General features: G+C 43.8%; 1 protein-coding gene and 1 pseudogene across 2 annotated transcripts in view; both read right to left on the bottom strand.

The window, feature by feature from the left end:
* The window catches only part of Zfand3 (zinc finger AN1-type containing 3), a 188,909-nt gene that overhangs the window by 29,606 nt on the left and 131,330 nt on the right, over positions 1–27,973 (bottom strand). For both annotated transcript variants that reach the window (XM_021221437.2, XM_029533007.1), the window contains one exon: positions 21,839–21,904. In XM_021221437.2, coding sequence (XP_021077096.1) covers positions 21,839–21,904 — 66 coding nt within the window. The remainder of the gene's footprint in view (positions 1–21,838; positions 21,905–27,973) is intronic.
* On the bottom strand, positions 1,844–3,810 carry LOC110338171 (annotated as a pseudogene).

Here is a 27,973-nt window from a genome sequence, read left to right as displayed (position 1 = left end):
CTCTGTGCCCAGAAAGAACTCGGTAGCCTTTTCTCAACCCAAGCCGGGGCATCAGGCATCCATCCTTGGGGTTGCATCCATGACCAACACTGCCAAGGGTGCAGGGTTTAGGAGAGCTGGAGAAAGCCACCTCAGAACAAAGCCAAAGCACAGTTTGTACAGAGCGGGAAGCAACCCCATCTGTAAAGGAAGCCACTGCATAAGAAAGGAGAGGAGCTAGTGAACTATGAAAACTGTCTGTCATGCATGCCCGAGACACAAGCAGACCAAGTACCTAACATTTTAACCTCAACTTTTGACGAATGATTATTCATCAAGATGTCCACACTTCAAACAACACACTAAAAATACTATGTACTACATTAAAGTTAAATTTTAAGTTCTGAAAATTGTACTCTAACCATATAACACTGAGTCTTGGCTTTAAGAATTAGACATTTAAGAGTCTGTATAAAAGACTACTGTCTGCAACGCATTCACATAACAAGAGATATAAATATATATGAAGAGAGAAATGTGTGGAAGTAGAGTCCATGTGGTAAAAACGTTAATTCTATAGAATTGTATGAGAGGTACCTGGGAATTGTCTACAATCTCCTAACCTTTCTGGTAAGGCTGAAATTATGTTCAGGAAGAAAATCCCACATGTAGTTATATTCCAGAGTAGCCGAGCTTGTCGATGATTGTGCCTTCTGACTCCTTCCCAGAAACACTGACCCCATTCAAGGTCTGATGGGAAACCTGGCGAGGGCCGGTTGGAACTGATAATCAGCAGGGAGGTTGAAGCTCAAACCTTTCCAGGCTTGTGAGGCCAACTCTCACTTCTCAGTCTTCCTTATGATCTGTCGCAGACATGTCACTCCTAGTCCGATTCCCTCCAAACCCAGTAGGATCTGTTCCTAATTGTGTCAATCACTATAACTGCTATTCTAGGAATGAGGAAGGCCAAGACTTTAAATGTGATTTTATTCCTCTACAAATGCATTTATCTATTGGATACTGAAAAAGCCTTTGGCACAATCCAGCACCCTTCATGTTAAAAGTCTTGGAGACAGCAGGGATACAAGGCGCATAACTGAATATAATAAAGGCAGTACACAGAAAGCCAATGACCAACATCAAATTCAATGGAGAGAAACTTAAAGCAATTCCACTAAAATCAGGGACAAGGCAAGGCTGCTCTCTGCAGCTATCCAATATAGTGTTGGAAGTTCTAGCTAGAGCAATAAGACAAGTAAAAGAGATCAAGGGGATACAATTTGGAAAGGAAGATGCCAAGGTATCTCTATTTGAAGATGATATAATAGCATACATAAATGATCCTAAAAATTCTATCAGGGAACTCCTACTGTTGATAAACACCTTCAGCAAAGTGGTTAGATAACAAAATTAACTCAGAAAGAAAGAAAGAAAGAAAGAAAGAGAGAGAGAGAGAGAGAGAGAGAGAGAGAGAGAGAGAGAGAGAGAAGAAAGAGGGGGAGGGAAGAAAAGAAAGAAAAAAAAAGAGAAAGAGAAAACCAAACTATAAATGGGGAGTTGTTGTTGTTGTTGTTTGGTTTTTCAAGACAGGGTTTCTCTGTGCAGGCCTGGCTGCCATGGAACTCACTTTGTAGACCAGGCTGGCCTCGAACTCAGAAATCTATCTGCCTGCCTCTGCCTCCCCAGTGCTGGGATTAAAGGTGTGCACCACTACCACACAGCGAGATTTTTTTTTCTTAAAGCTTTTACTTTGAGACATCATGGGAAAACCCTTAAAGTACACATGGAGAAGTGATCACAGAACAAAATGACACACTAGCATGGATGCCTTCCCCCAATGCTGGAACTGAACATGATGCAGCAACTAGTATCCCTGTCCTTCTTCACCCTCAGCTTCAACAGAACCCACACCAACCTCCTCATAATCCTTCTCTAGGGCAGCCAGGTCCTCACCCACATACCAGTGCACAAAGGCATGCTTGGCATGCAACAGATCAAACTTGTGGTCTACATGAGCCCAGGCCTCAGCAATGGCTGTGGTGTTGCTCAGCATGCACACAGCTCTCTGGACCTTGGCCAGGTTGCTCCAGGTACCACAGTGGGAGGCTGGTAATTAATGCCTACTTTGAAGCCAGTGGGGTACCAGTTCACAAGCTGGATGCTGCTCCTGGTCTTGGTGGTGGCTATAGCAGCATGGATATCTTTGGGAACCACACCACCGGGGTACAATAGGCAGCAAGCCATGTATTTACCATGACAAGGGTCACATTTCACCTTCTGGTTGGCTGGCTCAAAGCAGGCACTAGTAATCTCTGCTACAGAAAGCTGCTCCTGGTAGGCTTTCTCAGCAGAGACGACTGGAGCATAAGTGGCCAGAGGGAAGTGGATGTGAGGGGAGAGCTCCAGGCGGGTCTGGAACTCTGTCAGATCAACATTCAGGGCTCCATCAAATCTGAGGGAAGCAGTGATGGAAGACACTAATCAGGTTAATAAGGTGATTAAGGTTAGTCTAAGTCGGGCACTCAGTGTTGAGGTTTCTAGACATGTTATAGATGACTTCACTGTCTATCATGAAGGCACAATCAGAGAGCTCCAAGGTGGTGTGGGTGATGAGCATGGAGCTGTAGAGCTCAACCACAGCAGTGGAAACCTACAGGGAAAGGTTAATGGAGCGCTCCAGCTTGGATTTCTTTTGGTAATCAACAGAGACGCTCTCTATCCCAGAGCCAGTTCCCTTGCCAAAGCTATAGAAAACCAAGAAGCCCCAAAGACCTGTGCAATGGTTAGCCAGTTTGCAAATTCTGTCCAAGACAAGGCTAATGAGCTCCTTGCAATGGTGTAGTGGCCACGGGAATATTTACTGGCAGCATCCTCTTGGCTTGTGATGAGCTGCTTAGGGTGGAAGAGCTGGTAGTAGAGACTAATATGAACTTCATCAATAACCGTGGCTTCCAGGGCAACAAAAACTGCCCAAGGTACATGCTTGCCAGTGCCCCACTCACTGAGGAAGGTGATGACGGAGTCCTCTCTTCCCCCAATGGTCTTGTCTTGTCACTTGGCCTCTGGCCATCAGGCTGGATGCCAAGTTTCAGGCAGAAGAGCAGGCATTGCCAGTCTGGATACCAGCCTAGCCACCGTGGACAGAGATGCACATATGCATGGTAGTTAGAAGTCGAAGGTGACAGAAGCAGACACCAGGTCTGGTTACTATTTCTGACAGCTAAGAGTCGAGCTAAGTAACGCATTGAGGTTGCAGATGTTTTAATTTTGGTTAAGCTAGGTCATTTGAAAAGGAATTGTGGGCCAAGCATTCCTAGAAACAATGTTTTTTTTCTAGAGATAATCCAAAAAAGATGGCCCCAGCCTTCAGGATGGAGTATGCAGAAGATGTGGCAAAGGCAGGTATTGGACTAATGAATGCAGGTTAACAAGGCACAGGCAAAACAACCCTATCAGCATCAGAGACACTCATCCACAGACCGATTAAAAGATTTAATGCCTACTAATGTAATCAGGGACAGAGCAGCTTCAATCGTACAACAAAAAATTCAGAAGAGACCAGAAAACAAGTATTTTGGCAAAATGCTGTAAATGATCAGAGATCAAAGCTAAAAATACAAATAAATGGCATTGAAACTAAAGGTTTAGTAGACATAGGAGCAGATGTAACAATAATTTCACCAAATCTTGGGATCCAGATTGGTCTCTTCAGGAGGTAAATACTATAATTACATATTTACTAGCAGTTACGGCTATTACTAAGATACCTGTACAAATTAAAACTGACAATGCTCCAAGATATGTTTCTTGCATATTACAACATAAAGCTTATTACAGACATACCACACAATTCTATAGGACAAGCAGTTACAGAAAGATCTAATCATACTTTAAAAGATATGCTTAATAAACAGAAAGGAGTAATAAAGACTCCCAGAGACAGATTACATAGTCCTTTATTAACTTTAAATTTTTAAATGCTAATAAGAAAGAAACAGCAGCAATGGAGAGACACTGGATAATAGAAACCACTGCTGAATTAAGTCATCCTGCATATTTTAAAGGTATGTTGACTTCAGAATGGAACCTGGGATAGGTGTTACACCGGGGAAGAAGTCTTGTCTTTGTTTCTACAGGAGAAGAAAGCTATGGATTCCATCAAGACTGATAAAGATTAGATTCAAGCAGGAGAGACCTTCTGACTAAGGACAGCCAATACAGTCCAAACTAACTTATAAAGACATAACAAATGCCTTTCAGGCATGGAAAAAAAATGCTAACATTTTTAAATGATAATTTGCCAAAAGCACATTTGCCTTACTGGCATGAAATGAAAACTGGGTATTTTTAGACCATGTGTCTTAATTTCATGTTAGAATATTAGACCATAAATGGCCAAATGGCCCATGCCATTTTTGACATTACCTTTTGAGTTTTCTTCTTAGATAAAAAAGACATTTTTGTTGTTTGGTATTAAGTGATATGTTTACATACTAGAAAAATTACAAGACATATTTACAGATTACTAGAAAGGCAACTAATGTCCAAAGGGAATAGCTTTGCAATTGCCAGTGAACTCATCTGTGCACGTAACCCTGACCAATACTGAGCCAAACGATGCCATTGTAGTGGGTTTGGCCTAATGCTGCTTGTACTGGATTACTTTTGGTCCCCAAAACTGTTTACACAAGAATCCACGTGTGAGACACTGAGGGATCCTACCCACAGTTGGTTCTGATTGGTAAATGAAGCCGCTGGACGCCAGTGGCTGGGCAAGGCAGATGGAGATGGGACTTGGAGGATTCCAGTGCAAAAGACAGGGAGGAAGGAGAAGGAGGAGGAGGTCCGCTATGCCTGGAGGAGGAAGAGAGCCACTGTGCTTGAGAAGGTGTGGGGCAGAGAGCACAGCTGCCATTTATTTAAGAAGATTTAGTTGGGAACCGCTACATACCCTAGTTATGGATGTCATATTTACTGGTGAACTTAGGCTCATCTCTGTGCATGCTAACCTGGTAACTGGGGACTCTTCATAAAGCAAGGATTTGCTTTGTGGCTTCTATCGCAAATGCACTCCATGTACAGAGAATACATACTGTCTCTTTGCAAAACAAATCTGGACATTTTACAAGGCACACAGAACTTTATACTCGGTCACTGCCAACTACCCTATGGTCAGAAGGGCACCCCTTACAATAATGGATTGGATCCATTCAAAGGCATTAGCCATGAAAGGAAAGGTCTTACAGTAGAATTGGTTCGTATCTGAATTCCCTCATGACCAGGGTGTGGTAGCAAAGGGGTCTGTGCCTCTGCACTGAGGAAATCTCTCAAACTGTCTAACTGCTCACCCGACCCACAAAAGATGCACCTATTGAACTGTGGGGACCAATGGAATGGTCACAGAATTTGGCTAATGCATGGTTTATTGATGGTTCATCAATGACTGATGGAACCAAAACTAATAGAATTCTTGGCAACCTATAGACCAGGGGGTGGAATGGCCAATACAGGGGGTGGAAGGACTACAAAATCAGTGCAAAGCGTTGGCTGAGGAGGAAGGTCAGCTGGGTGCTTCCTCCGCCTCTCTGAGCTGGCAGGTTTTCATCCTAGCATGAGACTCAGAAGCATGGTAAAACAATGATTAAGATTTAGTTAAAAAACAAAATTTGGCACCCCACATGGAGTATGACCACATGAACAGAGAAGTCGCACAAGCTGCGGACAAATGAATAAGTCATCAGATTTGGAAAAATACTTGGGAAATCCTCAGAGTTTAATATTAAAAGGGAGACTCTTTCCCATGTGAAAATGGGAAATATAATATTGGGCATAAGGACTCCATTTAATGCTACTTTAGGTGGCTTGAAAATAAAAGCACAAAATGAAAAGATAAATGACTTGAGATTGACATAATACTGATTATAATTATTATCAGTCTGGTAGTTCATATTTTATCCTTAATAGCCATAGTGGTTTTTTTGTCCCAAATAAGAAAAACGGACTGATAAGAGACAAGCCTCAGAAAGATTTATAGATGAAAATAAGAAAAATACTCAGACACAGGTGGCACCCCAAACTCCGTCCCGCAGAGGTGGGGCAAAGACGACACGTAGGCCAAGGCAGGGTTTGAGCAGCTTCTGCAGCTTCCCGCTGCAGCTTCCTTTATTCTCTCTACAGCAGCTCTCTAGCTTCAGCTCTACTCAGCTCTATTCCTATTCCTCTCTTGCTTCAGCTATATTCCGTTTATTATGGGGGAATCACCCAATTTATCCCCTTCCACCCTCTGCACTCATCTCTCATCACTCTTCATCATCCAATCAGCATTCAGCACGCTCTGTACACGAGCCATGCATGCAGACAGGGTGCGCATTGATAGGCCAGTGACTCAATATCATGCTGTATGACGCTATGGCAGCACATGATCATTCAGTATGTGTGATCATTCAGGTGCTTGGTAAACAAGCAGGGAATCACGGGGCTTGGCAGTGAGCCAGTGCCCTGTCTTGGGGGCTGCTTCCCACAGAAGAATTTAGAAAAGGGGTGACCCAAGGCTGTTAGAAAGTCCACCTTAGTTTATCCAGTTACTATGCAAGATCTACCTGTACACAATAGGCACCCCCCCAAGGTTATAAAGAAGTTAAATCCTATAGAAATATTAATTTGAAGTGATTTAAGGAAACAGTCATTTCATATGACATGCATTCACCCTATGTGGAACAGATATTAAATTCACAGGAAACTCGGAACAGATATATTCTCCCAAGACTGGAAAGATTTGGCAACACAGAATGAACTCCAGGACAGCCAGGGCTATACAGAGAAACCCTGTCTCGAAAACAAACAAACAAACAAACAAACAAACAAAAAATCAAAATGTCCAATTTTTATATTGTTTTTTTCTTGTCCATTCATTCATTCACTCACTTTACATCCTGATCACAGCCCCTCTTCCCCCATCAAGGGGAAGTGAGGAGCGGGGTCTTGTTAGTTACAGAACTACCAGTTTGCACCAGGCTAGAAGCAAGTGCTAACACCTATCATTTAGCTACTACTACATACGTCTCCCCTCAACCATCCATCTTTTAAAAGCTACCATGTATGTAAGACATGTAATTGAAACTATGATGTGATAGCATTATCTTTGGAGAAGAGTTCAACGGTTTTCTAGAAAGAAAGAAAGAAAAAAAAAAAGGCAGCCACCAGGACACTTCTATGAAGTGAACATGTACCCACAGTCAAAGTAAAAGCCATCAGCCGGGCATGGTAGCACACGCCTTTAATCCCAGCACTNNGGAGGCAGAGGCAGGCNGATTTCTGAGTTNNAGGCCAGCCTGGTCTACAGAGTGAGTTCCAGGACAGCCAGGGCTACACAGAGAAACCCTGTCTTGAAAAACAAACAAACAAACAAACAAACAAACAAACAAACACACGCCACCAAGATCCATATGTCTGTCTTCCCAGTACTTGAAAGGCTGAGACAAGTTTGGGGTCAGCCTAGAGCTACACAGTGAGTTCAAGGCCAGCCTGGTCTACAGAGTGAGTTCCAGGACAGCCAGGGCTACACAGAGAAACCCTGTCTTGAAAAACAAACAAACAAACAAACAAACAAACAAACAAACACACGCCACCAAGATCATGTTACAGTCTCTGCTCTCACTGAAGTAACAGAAAATGGACACCCTGAGCTCGATGTCCTCCTTCTAACTTATACATGTATACATTTTTAATACGTTCTGAAAGGGCAGATGAATGTGGGAAATGCATAACAGGTAACTAATTCCCTAGCCTGTACAACTAATAGAGATGTGGTTTATTTAAAATTCTGAGTTGTGATTCTGCTATTTGGGAATGGCTTTTTGAAACTCTGTGGGTGGATACTGGTAATGAAACAGAATTCAGAACGGCAGGGAGCATAAGGGCAAATAAGCTTTTATATCAGAGTATGTGCATGTATACCAAAAATAATTATACATATAGAGTGGGCGGCTGGTTAACGGAGTCCACAGAGGCACTCGGCTGTTCAGATAAGTCATCACAAGATGAGGTCCCTATGACAAAAATGCCTCCAAGGTTAAGCCTTCTGATTTTTAATCATAAACAACTGAATTTATTGGCTAAAGTTCTCGAGTTGTTGGTTTAAATGCAAGTCTTCTTTTAAACCATGACTTTAGCCACACAAAAACAAGTAACCCTCTATGGGCCCTAGACTGTGATGAAATCCATAATAAGAGAAATATGCAATTATAAAATTAAAAATCAGAAGAATTTGAGAAGGCATAATTTTAAAGGCAAACTTGTAAAATTTCTGAAAAGATTGATATCACACACACACACACACACACACACACACACACACACACACACAGTAAAAATGACTTAAAACGAGAACTAGAACAAAAGCAGAAGAGAATAAAGTCAAAAAGAGTCAGGGTAGGGGTCGGTGGGGAGTCCTTGAGGGGCGGGATGACATCCTAGGGCAGGACAGGGGTGACAATGGGACAGCCGAGCTATCTTTCTGGCTCCTTCTCAGATGGAACTTAAAAATGAATTAAAAAAAAAAAAACCCACAAAGAATGAACCTATTTCAATAAAACAACTCTATGTGTATAACATATTCAAAAGGAAGGGACCTGTAAAGATGTGTGTGTGCGTAAGCCTGCTGCCTGTGTACACGTGCCCACAGAGACCAGAAAGGGGATCGGTGGGCAGGTGTGAGTTCCTGATCATGTCCTCTGGAAGAGCAGCAAGTGCTCTTAACCACTGAGTGATCTCCTCAGCTCAGCAAAATAAAATTTTAAAGTTTTAAAGATGTTCTCAGTAGATTATGGAGGAAATTAAGCTGACCCTGGTGGCTACAAGCCACTGTGACCAAAGAAGATCCCAAGCTGGACTCAGACAAAGCAAGAACAGGAGAACCAGGGCAGAATGCCAGGGCTCCACATGAAGTACTGTGTAAGGTTGCAAGCCTTGTGATGCAGCCGGCCCACTGCCTTATGAACACACTGGCCAGGCCTTCTCTAAAGACATGAACAGGCTGAACAGACAATCAGGTCCACAGGTTCTCAGACTCAGTTTCTACCATAATGTGAATACCTGACAAACAGTTCTCAACTGGCGTAATGGCCATTCTGCTAGTCAACATAATACCTATCCTACTCCGACCATGGACAGCCTCGACTAACAGTCCTATTGCAGAGACATGGTAGAAGGAAGCCATGCTGGGATAAAATCCCAAAGACTGAAAGATAAACAACAGAAGTACCCACATAGCGAGGAGGGGACCAACACACTGAGAATGGAATTGAGAGACATATAAGGTGACAGATTTCTAGACACATTACTTATAAAAGTTAAAATCAGTGATATCTTACTTCTCAGTAATAACACAAAATGCTAGATAAAAAAGGAGGCGATATGTTCATGAGGGAATTCTTACCAGACTCCCTGCAGTGGCCGCAACAGTGAGGGTATCTGCCCATCTCTCTGCTGCTAACCCTGGGGGTGTCCTCAGGCAAAGGAGAGGAGGGAAGAGGGCAAGAGCAAGGAAAGCAGCTCTGGGGCAACACGCTCGGCTATAGCACGCTCGGCTATAGCTCATCCAGACAAGAATTACAAGTCGGGGAGCCAGATCCAAGGCTTTGAGTGGGGCCACCCCAACATCTATCCCATCTGTGAACTGTCAAGCAACAGGCTGGCCCTGCAGAAGCTCTGTGCCACTGAGTACAGCCTCCGTGCTCACAGGCTATCTGAGGAGTCCTGGCAAGGACTCAGTACTTACAGAGCAACAGAAGTCAGAGGCCTGGAAGTGGAGCAGTGACTCACTGCAAAGAGCATTTGCAGGAGAGCTGTGCAGACAAAAGGGCGCACAGTGGGTCACACTGGGACACACCGCAGCTTCAATGATGACATGTTTATTTTTTATTTTATTTTTTTCTTTTTCTTTTTTTGGTTCTTTTTTGTTTTACTTTTTGGGAAGAAGACTGCAAGGATGGAGGGCTGATATGGAAGGATAGGAATTAGAGTGCACAATGTCAAATTCACAAAGAATCAATAAAAGGAGTTTAAAAAAAGATACCCATTTAAAAAGAAGACAGGATGCTCCAGAAGGGCTTTGACAAAAGGTATGAACAGGTTTGAGAGAAACTGAGGAATAGAACAACCAATGCGGAGTTTCAAATGTACAGGCACTATGACATTAGACCTACAGAAGATGAAATCTATTCCTAGTACATAACCTGGTGGCTTGGCTGGGAACATTCAGAGTCACATGCATGCATATTTTCTATTTATTGAATTCTTTTGTTTTATAAAGAACCCATGATAAGTAATATGGAAATCTTGCTTGTGGTTTTGTGGTCTGGAGCTAGACATACACACACACACACACACACACACACACACACACACACACACACNGGGAGGGTATCAGCTCTCAAGAACTTGAAAGTCTGAACTGATACAGGTACATGAATAACGCTGTGTATCTACCTGACCCACTCCTCCAACAGACCGCCTGTGCCGCCCCTGCCCCTGGGACTGGATGTTCTTTCAAGGAAACTGTTACTTTTTGTCCACATTGCAAAAGACATGGAGGGACTCTGTCACTGCCTGCAAGAACATGGGGGCTAAGCTAGTGATCATCGAAAGTGATGAGGAGCAGGTAGGTTGAGTCGGAGCTTTGCTCTACTGTGGGCTGGCCAGAGTTTAACAAGCATTTCCATTGGTGTTAAGTGTCCTGGTCTGGGGCCCATAGGATGACTTGAGGGGTAAAAGTGCTTGCTACCAAGCCCAGGGATCTGAGACCCACATGATAGAAACAGAACCAACTCTTCTAGATTATTCTCTGACCTGCACACACACACTTTCACATACACACACACACACACACACACACACACACACACGCACGCACACGCAGGAGAATAATAAACAGTTAATTACAGGGAACAGGGCTTCTCTAATCAGAAGTAGAAATGGGCTAAAGAAGATGGTGCTGCGCTTGACAGGTGACTGGGTTCCTGAACGGGAATGGAGAGGACAGGAGTGGCACACTGCACTACAAGCACCAAGATGAGGAACTGCGAGTTGAGCGCTCATCCAAGCAGGGATGGGCGAGGCTCTTCTCCCATGCTGTAAGGTCCTCTACGTCTGAAGTACTAACACACACGTGTCTAGGAGAAGCTGGCTGTTCCTGTGGACTGCTGCTTACTCTCCTAAGTCACCTGAGGGCATGACATGCCACCTACTGCGTCCAACACAGTAGACATGAATGTTTCATGCACCCACGTTCCTCTCTCTGCTCTTTCCTCTGGGAAAGTACTGCGTGGTTAACATACACTCACCACAGTGTTTTCCCCAGTCCAACAGCATTTCCTGTAGCTACTTTGGACAGATAGTCTGCCTATGTCTTTAGTCAGAAAAGAATGTCTTTGGACAAGCTTTGGCTTCCCACTGCCTCATAGACTTCTGTCAGTCCATCCAGCGGTCCGTGAGCCGTAACACCAGCTTCCCTAGTTTCCCACCTCCTGTCTGCTCTTGGGCGCCTTTGGCAAACCCTGAAGGGAGCCTGTCCCTCCCTCTGTCTTCCTTAACCCACCAACAGTGTGTCCTTAGCTCCTTGTTTCTCTGTATTCATTCCCTTAATAATATGAGTAGCTTTAACTGTAGTTCTACACTGGCAATTCCTCAAACAGGCCGATACTTCTAATTTTCTTTAAGACTATCTACAACACGGGCTGGTGAGATGGCTCAGCGGGTAAGAGCACCCGACTGCTCTTCCAAAGGTCCTGAGTTCAAATCCCAGCAACCACATGGTGGCTCACAACCATCCATAACAAGATCTGGCACCCTCTTCTGGAGTGTCTCAAGACAGCTACAATGTACTTTCATATAATAAATAAATAAATAAATAAATAAATAAATAAATAAATAAATCTTAAAAAAAAAAGAAAAAAAAGACTATCTACAACCCTTGTTCTCTACTTTCCTAATGCTGTGACTCTTTAATGGAGTTCCTCATATTGTGGTGACACCCAACCATAAAATTATTTTGCTGCCACTTAACTGTAATGTAGCTACTGTTATGACACATAATGTAAGTATATGCTATGCGGGATATCTGATATGTAACTCTCATATGGGTTACAGCCCACAGGATGAAAGTCATAGACCTACGAGGGTGGAAACTATAGTTCTCAGAAACTGGAACCCCACACGAGCCACTTGCTTCCCTCTGCACGCTGGTGGTCAGCAGCCCAGTCTCTCCTGGGTTCCTGCTTTACATTCTTTATTCATCCAATCCTTATCAATTCTGTCAACTACTCATTTAAACACTGTTCTCAGATCAATCTCTCCTTACTTGTTGGCACTCACAAATATCTAATAAATCAGTATCAACTGATGTGAGGGGTTTTGTTTTGTTTTGAGAGACAGGGTTTCTCTGTGTAGCCCTGGCTGGCCTTGAACTCACAGAAATCTACCTATCTTTACTTTCCAAGTGCTGGGATTAAAGGTGTGTACCATCACAACCAGCTTCAAATCTTACTTATCTACCTGCATTTGTCCAACGGCAAAGTATTACATACTAAAGGACCCACCTATAGCACTGCTTAGTTTGTCTGGCTTCTAACAATAGGATTATCATATATCAGGTTCTTTAAAATAAACTGCCTACTCCATGGGTTATAGCATCAAAGAAAAATGATTAATGACAATGTCTCCCTTCAGCCTCCATTTTATTTAATAAGACTAGAAATTCTCCACCAGCAAGAAGATTCCTGGTTATGACAAAGAGCTGAACAAGCTCTTGTACTCTGGGATGAGACCGGGCTGCCCTTCTGAAGAGCTGCCGTGAGCTCTGCTCTGTCCAGCTGCTGTCTGTGGCTGGAGAATGCTCAAAGCTGAGCAGTGCTACTGTCTCAATTTCCCAAGCATTGACTGCTCACAAGGCACCCAGAAGCAATGTAGTTCTCCTCAGGTTTTTTATTCATACAAAACACAATCCTGCTGCAGACGTCCGCCCAGCCTGCCCACTGACTCCACATCCCAGTATCCCTTTGCCATGCCTGCTGAGTCTGAGGTTCTGAACTCTAGGAAGTTCCCAGGGAGGAGTCATCTCTTTAAAAGATCACCTCATGTTGTGCCTTGCTCTTGTGGCTGGCACAACCTCTGTCCTCACTTAAAAACTATCTTTTATTATGTGTGTGTACGTGCACACACACGACACCCGAGTATATGATGTACACCACATTTGTGCAGGAGGCAAAAAAGGAGTTAAAGGATTGTAAACTACCCAAAGAGGGTACTGGAGACCAAACCCAGGTCCTCTGCAAAAGCAGCCAGCGTGCTTAATCACTGAGCCATCTCTCTAGCCCTGGCCTTTACTTTTTGAAATAAACCTAAATTATGTCTGCTGCTCTCTAAAGCTGGAATTGGTTGTATTTGTTTCTGAATTCCTAGGGGCGAGCGATGTGTGCTGTATTTACACACATGTTTTGAATGTTGTAGGTTCCACTACAGGACTGTGTCATGGTGGTGGTTTAATACAGTGCTAGACCCAGCTAGAGTGGTATCTGATCCTATATTCCACAGAGACCCCCACTTCTGAAGACACCCTCTACAGCCATCACAGCAAGCGGTGCAGTAAGATTACAGTGTTACTCGTCCAGGATTATGAAGTGCCTCCAAAGGCATTTACCTCATATTTATCTCGTGAAAGTGACTCCTTAGAAGCAAATGCAGGCACGAGGGGCATGAACCAGCCCACCTGCTAGCAAGAGAGGCAACGGACTGTCTCTCTTCAGATAGATGAGCAAGCAGGAAAACAGATAACACAACTTGTCTTGAAAGCAAGCACCAAGATGAGGCAGTAACCCATCAGCATCCATCATCCGCTCACGGCCAGTGACATCCCAGCTTCTATTAGCCGCCGCAGCACCAGCGCAAGTCCCACACACTTTATCCTGTTTATAATTGCTGATGAGCAGTAATAAGGCCTCCATGCCTCAGCTCTGTCCGTTCCACTTCAGCACCCACCTATTAGGTAATAACTTTTATTTACAGCCTTGCTTGATATGCTGTTCTATTAGTATAGCCAGGAGCCGAGTAGGGGGAAAGTCTCCTTAATGGGCAGTACCCTTGCCAGGTGCTGGAGATTTATACCCAGCGCTGTGCCGTGCTCTGCTGCTCGCTCTGGTGAGTCTGCTCTGGGCACAAGACTCCATTCCCACCCCAGTGACTTCTAGCTCAGCTTACATCCCTAAGGAGCAGCACTGCCTAGACCCAGCCACTAAGAAACACAAAAGCATCCAGGAGCAGCACCGAGTAAACTTCTCGCACCATCCGGGAATACTGTAGGCTCAGACATCTACTGGGGCAATAGAACAACTAATTAATGGGTATTTGGACCTCATTCACCTTGGTAAGAGTGCAAGCTATGATAAAATAAATGACCATAAAAGTAAAAACTAAAATGTTCTACATGTGTTCATGAATCTAAGCAAACTAAATTTGCTCCAAGCACACAGACAGAAAAGGTCCAAATCCAAGGGCCATCCTACACCCCACAGTGTTCTAAAATAGCAACAAGCCAGGTCACATGCTCTGGTACAGCACAGACACAAGTGACTGGTGGCAAGGGGACACTGTTACAAACCAGGAAGCATTCACCTGTTTTCCCCAAAATCTATGCACCAGATGTGGTGTTTCAAACTGAAGCACCCAGCACCCAGTCATCGACATATCAAGTGCCCCAGTGAGTGCCTTGTTTCATTATCTAACACAAACAAGTGAGACACCCTAGTTAATAAAAAACAGTAACAGCCAACACAGAACAAAGACAGGCCATCTTCCTTTACCTCCTCAGCGGTCAAGCCCACATCCTCTAGTTCACTAAACACATCAGCCACTAGGACCCATTATAGACTACAGTGGGAAAGACTGATTTAATTGGGCAGAACATGGGATGGTGGTACCTTTTCAATTAAAACATTTGCAGCTTTGTCAAATATTTTATATTCATTTTGCACCCCCAATCCAGGATCAAATGAACCTCTTAAGATCTAAAATGATGAATGAACAAGGTAAAGGATTTTTAATATTTTTTTCCTTGCCGTGGCAGATTTACTGTTTTGATCTTTCCTCAATGGTTACATTAAATGCAAATAAAAAAGAAAGGTTTATATCTTCCCTAATATTCTACTGATAGAAACTACATAAGTAGGTCAGATTTCTCATTTTCTGCCTCAAATGCTGAGACTGCAGGCCTGAGGATGAACTCTGTCTGGAAGACCAACAAGGAAGAAACGCTGGGTTACAGGTGCCCTCCCAGGAAGAGGAAGAAGGGGGGGAAGAGAGGAGAGAAACGAGGGGGAAGGAAGAAGGAGAAGATACAGGAGAGATGATTCTGTTTTTAGGAGAGCCACTCATGGGGAGTAACACTGACCACTACGGTTTGATCCACTCACTCAGTGCTTCAGAATTCAATGTTGAACATTTCAGATTAAAATGTTGTCTTGAATACCAACAACCACACAACTGCAGGCAGGTACTGTCAAGAGGTGCAAGCAACCTCTGACTTAACACCTTTTAGGTTCTGAACCAGCTGGAAGGATTTTGTGGAACCTGTTGGTAGCTCACAAGAAGGGAACCTTCCTTTAACTGGCTTCCGAACACTGCTGTGGAGGGCAGTCAGCATGTCAGCTGTCTCTGGGCGTTCTCTTGACTAAGGACTGATAGGGATAGATAGGTCCGCTCACCAGGACAAAGCCAGTAAGCACCACTCGTTGCCGGGCTCTGCTCTAACCCTGCCCCAACTTTCTTCAGAGGTGGGGTGTAACCAGAGAGTTTAAGATGACATAAATCCCCTCTCCTCCCCAAGTAACCCTTACCACAGTGACAAAACCCAAGACGGCGGCCTCCACTGCAACCGCAACTCTGAAATGACAAACCCAGGAAAAGCCTTAGCCGGGCAAAAAGCCACCCCTGCTTCCCACTAAGAGACGATTCTCTTCTGTACAAGTAATACCGGGTGAGAGTGCTGACTGAAGCCCTAACCAGGCTTATGCATGTGGTATTGTGGCGATCAGAAAAAATGAAGGACAAAAGCAGTTCCTCTGGTGGCTTGTTGCCAAGGAAGCAGACTCTCCCTTACAGCATATTCGATCTTGGCAAAAAGGTTCCGAGAATTAACAAGGGAACATGTGCAAAACACTGCAAGCCCTGAAGAACTGTGAGCGTCATCTGCAGGTGTGATGTGCTTTAGCCAAGGCAGCCCACGACACACATGGAGCATTTTTCAGCCCTTCACCGACAGACATCTCAGCTTTCAACAAAGACTGATTAAATAAATACCAAAATTATTGTGATGATGCTTATAACAAAGAATATAGTGAAGTTAACTATTAAGAATTCTGTACAGGAGTTTTGGGGAAATGGCTCAGCAGTTTGGTTCCCAGCACTCACACGATGGCTCACAACCTCTCTAGACAGTTCCAGAGGACAGGCTATCTTCTTCTGGGCTCCCTGGGCACTGGGCAAACATGTGGTGAATATCTATACAGGCAACAAACTCACACAGAAAATAAATAAACCTTAAAAAAAAAAATCTCCATGCCTAAAGCCCAGCATCAGAAAGCCTTTCAACCTCCCTCACCAGCAGAACGAATCCTCCTTTTGCCACCAGGGCTCCTATTTGCAATCTGCCTCTTAGAGCTACTACAGAGCAAGACATTACAGCTCCCTGTGCTTCTCCTCCTTGCTGTCCACTCCCACTTCTCACAGTAACGGCTGCAAGGCAAGTCACTTCGACACCACCATCCAAGTTATGACACTATCCTCTAGCAGACACTAACAAGGACACCTGAAATATGAGCTGAGGTGTCAACCATTCATGTCTTCTCTAAGACAAACAGCAACAGATCTAACACTGACCTTTAGGCCAAACAGAAAGAAACACACCTTTCACAGTATGCTCTTATCAAAAAATGTTCATACGCTTCAATATGTTATTTATGTGTATATAATCTGGCTTATAAATTATATGTATGGATGTGTATGTGTGTAAGTGACAGAGAAAGAAGGAATATACATGAACTTTACAAGGCTGAGATAGTCTTTTACTAGTTTTCCTCACATCTCACAAACTACATGTGTACCCTTATTCACAGACTACACTTACGCCGGGCGTGGTGGTGCACGCCTTTAATCCCAGCATTCGGGAGGCAGAGGCAGGTGGATTTCTGAGTTCGAGGCCAGCCTGGTCTACAAAGTGAGTTCCAGGACAGCCAAGACTACATAGAGAAAACTTGTCTCAAAAAACAAAACAAAACAAAACAAAAACAAAAACAACAACAACAACAAAAAGACTACACTTACCCTTATTCAAACACCACTGACATCAAAAACTTCAAGAGAGCCTCATGACCCACATGCTAAGTGTTTTACAGGGGTGAGCACCATACCCAGCAAAGGAGTCTTTTCCAAGGTCATTATCAATTCAACCCTGAGGCTAGCTTAGCTGTGTCTGCTGGATCAGGTCTTAAGCTACAGCTCTGAAGAAACAGCAGCACGTGTGTGTGCTTACTCCCATCATGTACAAGCATGACTTGTCTGGGAGATCCTTGGGAGACAGCACAGAGTGTATGCTAGAAGCATGAACCCTATTCTTAAGAACCTAAATAGAAAGATTAAAAGGATAGTTCAGTCACGTAGCAATAACATGATTCAGAAGCCAAATTATCAGAACATGCTGATTATAAGAGAAAGAAAAAAGATGGTAGCATCAACTGCAGTTTTCAGAGCAAATCCTTAACTTACTTCTCAAAGTTCGGAAGCCTTGTCCTCCAGTCAGGCTCACTGGGAGAGTCTGGCTAGCCACAACTACCTGTTGCAGCACAGACTTCACTGACTTAAAACCTTTAATGCCCATGCTGAGAAGCCTCAACTTCTACTTCAGCTTCTCAGGAGATGCTCTAAACACTGTACTAACTTCTCTTCTATACTAGAAAGTTGCAATCTTTTCCTAGCTAAGTCACTCATTCACCTACACAGAGGCATAGACATGTCTGAGAACTCAACTGTCTTGCATCATTCTCATACCTGAAAACAGAATATTCAGTTCCTAGTATGGTAACTGCCATGAATGAAAAAAAAAGGTGGCCAGCACACGCAGTCACTGAAGCTGAGCATGACACTGAGTACTGACAGTTCCAGTTAACTACACCTTATTAAAATATAAATACTGGGTGTCACAGTACACATAACAAATTATGTCACAGTTTCAATATGAAGACCCACAGTGCTCACACTCTGATGGTTTGTTCCCAGCTGGAATCCATTTTGGAGTCTATGGAGTCTTCAGTATGTGGGGCTGACTGATGGAGGCAGGTCACTCAGGTGAGCCTCTAAAGGCTACACCTCCAGGCTCCTGATTCTGCCTTAACTCTGCTTCCGGATCCAGCACGTGGGAACAGCAGCCACGGTCCTCTCCCGCAGCCTCCACCACGGGAGACTGACACTTATAAAACAGTGAGCCAAGATGAGCCTTCCCTCCCTTATCCTGTTCCCAGGGCATTGGGTCAGTGGTGAGAAAGTAATGGAGGACACGTGTGGGCTGCTCTGAAAAGGGGTAGGGAGGAATTTAGAATGGGCCAACAGAGTGTAAGAGGCCATTCTGATGGGAGTCTAAGACCAATGGAGATATGACAGTAAAGACTGAGCTCCTGGGATTTCAGATGGGACTCTGCAGGGAACTGGACCACAAACATTCTGTCAAACAATCTAACTACATCTTGCTTGAGTCCTGAAAATTCAAATGAGGCTGATTTAAAAAAGAACAAACAAACCAACAGATTAACTTATCTGGCACAGGCAACTTCAGGAGAGTGTAACACTCACTCACACTGGCGTGGCCACCGCTCACTACACTTAGCGGGTTCAGAGTGAAAAAGCAAGAGACAGGCAAAACCAAGCAAAAGGCAGGAGGAGGATGCGACAAAGGCACAGCCTGGCAAAAAGAACATGACAGTGTTTACAACTGAGCTGTGGAGCTGAGTAACACCATCGTGGTAGTGCTGGTGCACGCCTTTAGTCCCAGCACTTAGGAGGCAGAGGTGGACAGTTCTCTGAGCTCAAGGCCAGCCTGGTCTACAGAGGCCCACAGCAGCCAAGACTAAAAAGAAACCTGTCTCAACAAAACAAAACAAACATGGAGGAGGGGGAGGGGTTAAAACCATTAAAGAAAAACCCCTCCCAATTTTAAAGGAGACAATAGAAAAGGTGCCTTGAGGGCAAGGCTCCATTCACCAAAGGTTCCAACGAGAAAAAGGCAAATTCACACTCTTTAGAGACTGACATTAAAATCTGAGCGCCTGAAGACTGAGCTTGGGCTGAGCTTGATTGGCTGTGGTAAGAGGGGGATCTGGCAACTTCCCAAGCTGGCAGAACCTGGCACCATCCATTGGTGTTGGTTTTTTATAAGCACACAGAACTCAAGAATTACAGAGCTATGGTTAAAGAAAAGTTACTAGCAACCCCTCTGAGCTCAGGTGATCAGCAGCAGCGGCAGCTGGTAAGCAGGGAATGCCAGGCAGTTACAGTAGGGATGCCAGGAGCAGGCCGGCAAACAAAGCTGGAGCCACTGACCGGAGCTTGTCTGAGGAAAAGGCTACAAGGGATTGCAAACAGCAGAGTTGCCCAAGTCTGCTGGGGCTCAGAAGATGCCACCACCGCCCTGCATGGTGGATACAAAGCCAACAGGGTGGAGATTTCCCTGCTGATTTTTGGTCTTGCCATTCTTTCCTTGCTATATCCACTTACCTCCCTTCAGGAAGAGAAATATTTACTCTGTTTAACTGGATATTGGAAATATGTACTGTTTTGAGGAACATCTTATTTTACAGGTGCCACAGTTACAAGTCTGCCTTCTGTCTCAGATAAGATGTGAGGGTTTTCAATTGTATTGAGGCTGCTAAGACTGGGGATTTTTAAAGTTGGACTGAATCTATGTTTGACTGTAGGTTGGTCATTTGTCTTTGGGGACTGGAAGGAGAACACTATGGCTTCCATTGAAATGCCCCCACCGGCTCATGTTCTCAGCCCTCTCCAGCGTTTGTATATCTGAGAGCTGAGGTGGCTGCTGAACTCAGAGCATAGAACCCTGAGTGCGTGCGTCTGGTGCTGCTGTTGACTACGGCAGAAGGCTCTGCCCCACACCTCACAGCCTCCTTGCTGGACTGGACTGAAATCTTTCTTTCCTATCTTATTCTGGCCAGGGATTTTGATAACATTAAAAAATAACTACTATAGTTATAAATAACAACAATAAACTATTCAATATCTACTGTGAGCTACAAATAATCCTCTTCTTATACTGACCTTGTGAGAAATTCTTATCATTCCACTTTACAGATGATAAATTTAAATGTCAACTTACTTTAAAACACACACATACACACATTTTGTAAGAAGCAAAATTAAAAAAAAAACTGACCTAGTTTTAGAAATAGCATTTATAAAGTAATCACTAAACACTATTACCAAATAGTGTACTTTGTTATTATTACCAAACAAAATCTGTGTTTTTGTTTTTCCAAATTTTAATCAATGACAAGCTTTCTTACTATAAATTAGAAAGAAAGAACAAAACAAAACAAAACAGCATGTAATGAAAACGTAAAGTGCAATGTAATACAACATACAATGAAAACGTAAAGTGTAACGTAATACCACACAAGACTTGAGCATCTGCAACACTGACATTCAAGTGCAGTCGGACTCCTCATCAGTCATCTTAGGAAATTGGCAGTGTCCTGAGCACCCAGCACCCTTTTATAATGAGAACCACCTGCAGAGTTGGTCTCCCAACACTCCAGGGCAACTGTTCTGTGCCTCCATAAAGCAGAGAAATCCCTCACTGGCAGAGCTTGCTCACCGTGCGCAGCAGTAATGATCATAACACCTCTGCCTCAGAGATGGCCATTTGGAAGAAAAAAGTAAATCACATTCTTTAAGCATCCACACCTGGATGCTACCCTGAGTCTGCACATAGACAGTGTGTGTCAAGTCCTCAGCAACTGTATTCACAGGCACTAAGGCTTTAAGCTGCACGTGCAAACAGTTTACGCTGCTTCTGTTTGAGAGTTTAAAAGGACTGAATTAAGTTATGAAGAACATCTCAACTGTGACCTTTAGAAAACAATATAATATGAATACAAACCTTGAGATATTTTAAACAGCAGGTAGTGTTACAAGAAAGGCAAACCATTTAAAATAAATTAAGCGATAGGCTAAGGGAGCCGTGGGCATTAGGTCCGCTTTTTAAAGGTCTACAAGATTCATGACTTCATGTTTAATAAAAGTGTCACAGATGACTGAGCCATGTAGGTAGGGTTCAGCTGTCCCTCTGAGAAGACTGCGTTGAGGAGAGCCCAAGCTTCAGCGTCAACAACTCTTACAAGCTCCTGAGACACTGTTAACTGGTCGCTATCTTCTTCCTTATAAAGCTTCTTTCTGCTTTCATCACCTAGCATTTAAACATTGTTTTTACGAAATCTAGAACTTAAGACAAACTGAGCAATACTCTGTATTTCATGCCTGTTTCATCTCTTAACATCCTTGGGGTCTTAACAAGTTGGTAAATTTTGATGCCCACTTTGTTGGACCTAGCTGACAGCACTATGCAAGAGGCATGTCTCTTAGCAACATCACTCTCACTTCTAGCCAAATTCTACCCAATCTCAAGTACAAAATACATCATTTTACAATTGATGCAAAGAATTAGACAATCTCCTAGGGTATACATACCAAGCTAGAACCAATGGCTAATTTCTAGGCAGAATTCAGGTAAGAATGGTGTACATACCTGCACCACAGGATCTTTTGGTTGGTGTGATTAACGAGACATGAGCTGTGTCTGTGCATGGCCCACCTAAAAACAAGAAAGTAGGCACATCAGTCAGGTACCCCCACATGCCCATGGCTGCCACGATGAACAAGAGAAGCCTACAAAGGACAGGCTCCCCCTGCAGACATGCTGGCAACGGCAGCAGGAAGGACATGACTATGCACATAGTCTTCAGCTCTGTAAAGTTCCAGTCTTTCTACAGAGTGTAATGTGCCTTTCATAAAACATTCTTAAGTCTTGCATAATACTGAAAAGTTAAAGAAAAATTTAACTAGAACTCAGATCTAGGAAAGAAGAAATTACCCAAATTTGGGGGAGCTGAGCTCTTCCACAAAGCAACTAGGATGCATGTGGCCTTTTTAAATCTCAGTGGTTACTATACTAGAATCCACTGTAAAACTGGCTTCACAGAAGGGCACGTACTCCCGAAGGAATAGCAAAGACCTTCTCCGAAGAAATAGGGATTGTTTCAGTATATAAAGGAAACACTACTGATCAGGAGAGAGCACTTAGTTTTCTTCTAAGCAGTGTGACTGATGTATCTCATGGGGTCTTGGTGGGCACAGATCTGACACGGTGTGGAGGAGAGCTTAGTCAGCAGAGGCAGCTTGGAAGGCGTTCTGTAGGAGAGGGCCTATCAACACAGCATCAAGCTGAGACTGATTACCCTCCAACACCTCTCAATGATGGCGTCCCAACTGGGAAGACAAGAAGCTGTTGTACAAATATGAAGGTTAGTAACTCTCAGCTTGCCCTGGGAAAGCAACACAGATGACAACAAACTAAGAGAACAGAAGAGGACAGACAGGCAGCGCTACCTGATATTCTGAAAAGGCTTGTCGGGTGACTGACACAGCTTTATCACTCACTGAAGAGGAGGAAAGATGAAAGAGCTCCACAACCCGTTGCTGGAAGCAGTGTCCAAGGGACTTGAGAATCCAAACTGGGAAGTGTGCCATCACCCTGTCTTTCTTTCCTTACCAAGGCCATAACGCCAATGACCCTCGAAAGGTCTAAGACACAGAAGGAAGCTCCTTCAAGGGAAGAAAGAACCAAGAAAGTGTGCTGTTCACTTCCAAAAGCACTTACCCCCCACGGTGTAACCACAGATGAGTCTCACAAACGTCTTAGGACAGCAACTTAGGAAGACAGAATGCATGAACTTAAGGATCTATACAGCAGCAGTAAGTGGCTGCATGGAAAAGAATCAAGTGCCAAAGCATAAAACAGGCAATGAAGGTCCCGTGCAGTCAAGGGGAAGGGCATACATTACTGACCAACATCACCTGGAAAATGCAAGAATTTGAAAATGAGGCAAGAAAAATTAGGAAAACTCCAAAGGCCTCTCAGAGGGTAGGGGAGGATATTTCAACTGAATGTTTATTCCTGTAAATGTCACCTCCACCAAAGAAATACAGTGAAAAATACTAAAATAAAATACAGTAAAATCCAAGGTGCTCAGAAGGGCTCCTGGGTTTTGAAAGTGAGCCACCCACATGGGCCCATCTTCTCCAGACTGCTCTTCACTCTGACTCAGGGCCCCAAAACACTGTGGCCCATGCCTGTGGATTCTGCTGCTGTGTTGTCAATGGCAACATCCCAATTTCTCTCACAACAAAAAGGAACAAAAAAGTTGTCAAAAGCCAGGGAGCTCATGACAAACTATCTCTGCAATAAGGCTTTCTGTTGGGTCTCATCACCATGGACATTTAACAACATTCATGAAGTGAAAATATGAACTGATGGATTAAATTAGGGAAGCAAATAGATTTTTAAAACCTTTTAATGGAGGTATAATATAAAGAGACCTCAAAGAATGGAACAGGTCAAGAATCCTTTGTACAAAATACTTAGGATCAAAAATGTTTTGTATTTGGGTTTTTTGTTTGTTTGTTTGGCTGGTTGGTTGTTTTTAGTAGGCTTTGGAATATTAAAGTTACCTTGAGTACAGGCGGTCCCAAGACTGACCATCATATTCCATTATACTTCGCGCACACCCTGTACGCATACCCTGAGCTAACTGAACATAGTATTTTAGTGGCCCAGGACATGAGGTCAAATATGGATTTATCTCTTCTGTTTCCCAAGTCTGACTCTGGAACAACACTTTGGGTGTTTGGGTGAAAGGCGCTGTCTCACATAGTTTTATGTCAACTTAGAGTCACTGAGTAAGAAGAAACCTCAATAGAGAAAATGCCTCCACCATAACAGTCAGCAGGCAAGCCTGAGGTCCATTTTATTGCTAACTGACTGATGTGGAAGGGCCCAAGCCCACTGTGTAGGTGGCACTAACCCTAGGCAGGTGGTTCTGGAGGGGGTAAGCAAGCAGAGTGAGCAACCCACAATGAGCAGGTCAGTAAACACCATTCCCCCATGGCCTCTGCAACCAGGTTCCTGCCTTGACTTCCCTGGATGGCAAGGGCCTCAAGCTATAAGATGAAATAAACCCATTTCTCAAGTTGTTTTTGGTCATAGTTTATGTTTCTTTTGTTTTGATTAAACACCAAGATAGATGTTCAAGCAATATAACAACTATCTGATTATGATATTAGAACATATTCTGAGACCCTGTAAAAACAAAGTCCTGGCGCTGGGGATGACAGCTCCTGCTGCTTTTTCAGAAGACTCAGGTTTGATTCCCAGCCAGGGAATCCAATCCCCTCTTTCTGGCCTCTGCAGGCACATATACAGTGCTTATACATATACATGTATATGTACACATGAAGGAAAAACATACAGACATAAAATAACTTTTTGAGACACAGACTCCTAAGTGCTAACTCTGGAACTCTTTCTGGAGTAAGTCAGGTAAGCAGGAACTTGTGCAGAAGTCAGTGAGAGTGTATCAGAATGCTTTCTTAAAGGACATCAAATAAGCCATCCTGGAAAACTAGGAGGAGGGACAAGTACTGGAAGCAGAATGATACAAAGTGTCTGGAGCTCATGAATGAGCCAACACCCAATGCTTGCAAGTGCCCAGGTAATTATCACATGAAAGGAATTTTACCTCACCTCAAGGTTAAGAGTTTACCTCTTAAAAAATATTCCCAGTCAATAAATCTCAATAGGTTCTGGCAAAAAATGCAAATAACCTTATAGCTCCAGAGCATAGCTCAGCGTGCAGCACCACAACAGTGCTCTCCAGGGAGCTTGTTAACCCAGCAGCCTAGTCCAATGTATTCACGCCATTAGAGTAAAGCACACACACTAGCACAGCTGAGCCATGAGACACTGGCGATGATAATATATCCCAGCTTTGATAACTGGGCAACATTATAAATGGAGAACTTGGTCTGACCGACAGTAACCTATGAAACACTTTAAAACACAGATCAAAAGCCTGTGAGCGTTCCATGTGTCCTATATTAACTATGTGTCACCTAAACCCCATACATTGTTTGCTTGCTTGCTTGAGACAGGGTTTCTCTGTGTAGCCTTAGCCATCCTAGAGCTTGCTCTGTAGACCAAGCTGTCCTGGAACTCACAGGGATCTGCCTGCCTCTGCCTCCCAAGTGGTGGACTTAAAGGTGTGTGCCACCACCCAGCCAAATCACACAGCCTTGAAGGGGAAAACAAAACAACAACTAGCCAGTAGAGAGGATAGTATTTGCTCTTACACAATTAATTACAAACCAACTGTTAAAATAAATTATGGGAAGGGTTTCTATCAACAACAAGAAAAATACTGTATGTGATTCCAGTAAACGAAACGGTACGGGGAGCTGATGGCAAGGGTCCCCAGCACCTGTGCCTACCCCACTCTGACCTCTGCTGACTCCAGCCATCTTTGTTCTACTCAGGACGGAATACTCAGTACAGAGTGAGGAGAGGGAGCACTGTGTGACTCTGGGGGACACCAGTGAAAACCATAAGCAGGGCAGTTAAAATCATGGCCTCAGGACCCACGGAGGGAGGCTCATGGCAACTAGTGATGCCGAAAAGGCATTCATATTTAGTGCTTAGAATTTCAAGATGGGAGCCCAGACGCTGGCCCAGACCAGTGTGTGTCCCACTGAAAAGCCCAGAGGATAAAGGAGGAAGTTCCGTGCTGGGTACAGGTCACCTCAGTTCTAGGAACATGCTGCTCTTTGGGAAACCAGGAGGCTCAGAAGTGATGGCCACAGCACAAGCAACGGTCACTGCCATTGGCTCTGTGTCACTTCTGCAGACTGTACAGTGGCAGCTTCAGAAAGTTGACCTTTGAGTGTTTATATGTTAAAGTCTCAAGGCCTCTTGTTTAATATGTTGGGCTCTGTGGTGGCTGGTCTTATTTCAACTTGACACACTAACTAAAGTTATCTGAAAAGAGGGGACTTCAAATGACAAAATGCCCCCATAAGATCCAGATATAGGGCATTTTCTTAATTAGTGACTGATGGGGGAGGGCCCAGCCCATTTTGGGTGGTGCTTTCTTGGGGCGGGTGGCCCTGGGTTCTATAAAGAAGTAGGCAGAGCAAGCCAGGTCAAGCAAGCCAATAAGCAGCACTCCTCCATGGTCTCTGCATCGGCTCCTGCCTCCAGGACCCTGCCCTGTGTGGGTTCCTGTCCCGCTTGTCTTCAGTGATGAACCCCGACACTGTGAGCCACGGAAAACCCTCTCCTCCCCATTTGCTTCTGGTCATGGTGCTTCTCTCAGCAATAGAAACCCTATGTCAGGCTCTCAGGGACGCAAATGATTCCTGAGCTTAACCGCTAGGTAGCACATGGGAAGCTGACAAAGGAGTATTTCAAGTTGAAGATCAGCCTAGGCTACACGGCAAGGACCTGTCTCACAAAAGCAACCTCAACTGCCAGGCAAACCAACCAATATATATGCTTTTTTTTACTTCCTTTGTTGAAGTGAATAACCAGCTTTCCAAGATTCTTCATTATCTAGAGCAGTTTACTAACACACTAGCATATTGCAATTGATGTTATACTCCGAGGACTCCTTTCTAACTTCCAACATTCTCCACTTACTTTGTAATCTACAAGTGAATAATGCTTGGGGCAGTCTGCCTGTGCTTTGTAACCAGGAAGTCTGCATATTTTTTCTTTCCTTCCAGGGCTGTTTCTATGCTGACATTGACATATGACATGTCTAGAACACTACGAAATGGTAACTTCAGCTGTGTTCCCAACAAGCAGAGACATTTCATAGTACACCCAACAGAGCAGTGGTTCTTCCAGGAAAACTACTGATTTCAGTTCTGTGGGGCTGAAGACATGGAACTAATCCATTCACTCACTGTAGCCCGGAAGTCCTCACCCTTCCTAATGCTGCAGCCCTTTAATACAGTTCCTCATGTGGTGGGGACCCCAAATTACTTTCGTTACTAATCCGTAACTACAATTTTGCCACTGTTATGAATTGTAATATAAATATCTGTGTTTTCTGATGGTCTTAGGTAATTCCAGTGGAAGGTTCGTTCGACCCTCAAAGGAGTCTTGACCCAGGTTGACAGTCACTGCTGTAACCTGTAAAAATCAGGACTACAAAAAAGATACATCATTAACTGTCAACACTCACATTCCAAAGTGAAGTAGCAAAATTCTGAAAATTTTCAGTCTCCTAGAGTTGTTGAGTATGTTTAAAAAGCCATGCTCAAGATACCTCATAGTGCAATCAACTGCACAGCTGAGCAGGCGACCTCGACCAGGGAGAGTAGAAAGCACGGGCACAGTGGACAGCCGCTCTCAATGAGCAATGCTCTCCAGCACTCAGACCCAAGGGAAAGCAAATATGGCTCCTGGTTCCACCAGCTTTCATTGCCTGTAGTTAAATCTTGTGCTAAATCACATCAATTAGAAAAAATGGACTGTCAATGAGTCAGTCAGCTAAAATCGCCAGAAGCCCAATAATCAAATATTCTACTATCAGCCCTTCCAAGGTAACTGCAAAACATTAATACACAAAAATATCCACTCTTTGAGCAGATTTATAACACTTCAATTTTCTTGCTTAATTAACATGACATTTACATAACAGTGTCTAATTAATTCCCAACAAAAGGCACTGTGGGCTTATTACAAATGTATCCTCCATTTCTAAGCAGCTGGTCAATCTTACTCCATCACGATCCATACGCTGTCCATGTTCCAGCAGCCCACTTC

Source organism: Mus pahari, chromosome 21, assembly GCF_900095145.1.
Source record: "Mus pahari chromosome 21, PAHARI_EIJ_v1.1, whole genome shotgun sequence".
NCBI lineage: Eukaryota > Metazoa > Chordata > Mammalia > Rodentia > Muridae > Mus > Mus pahari.
The sequence above is the reverse complement of the archived record's forward strand: the minus strand, read 5'-3'. Positions and strand labels throughout refer to the sequence as shown.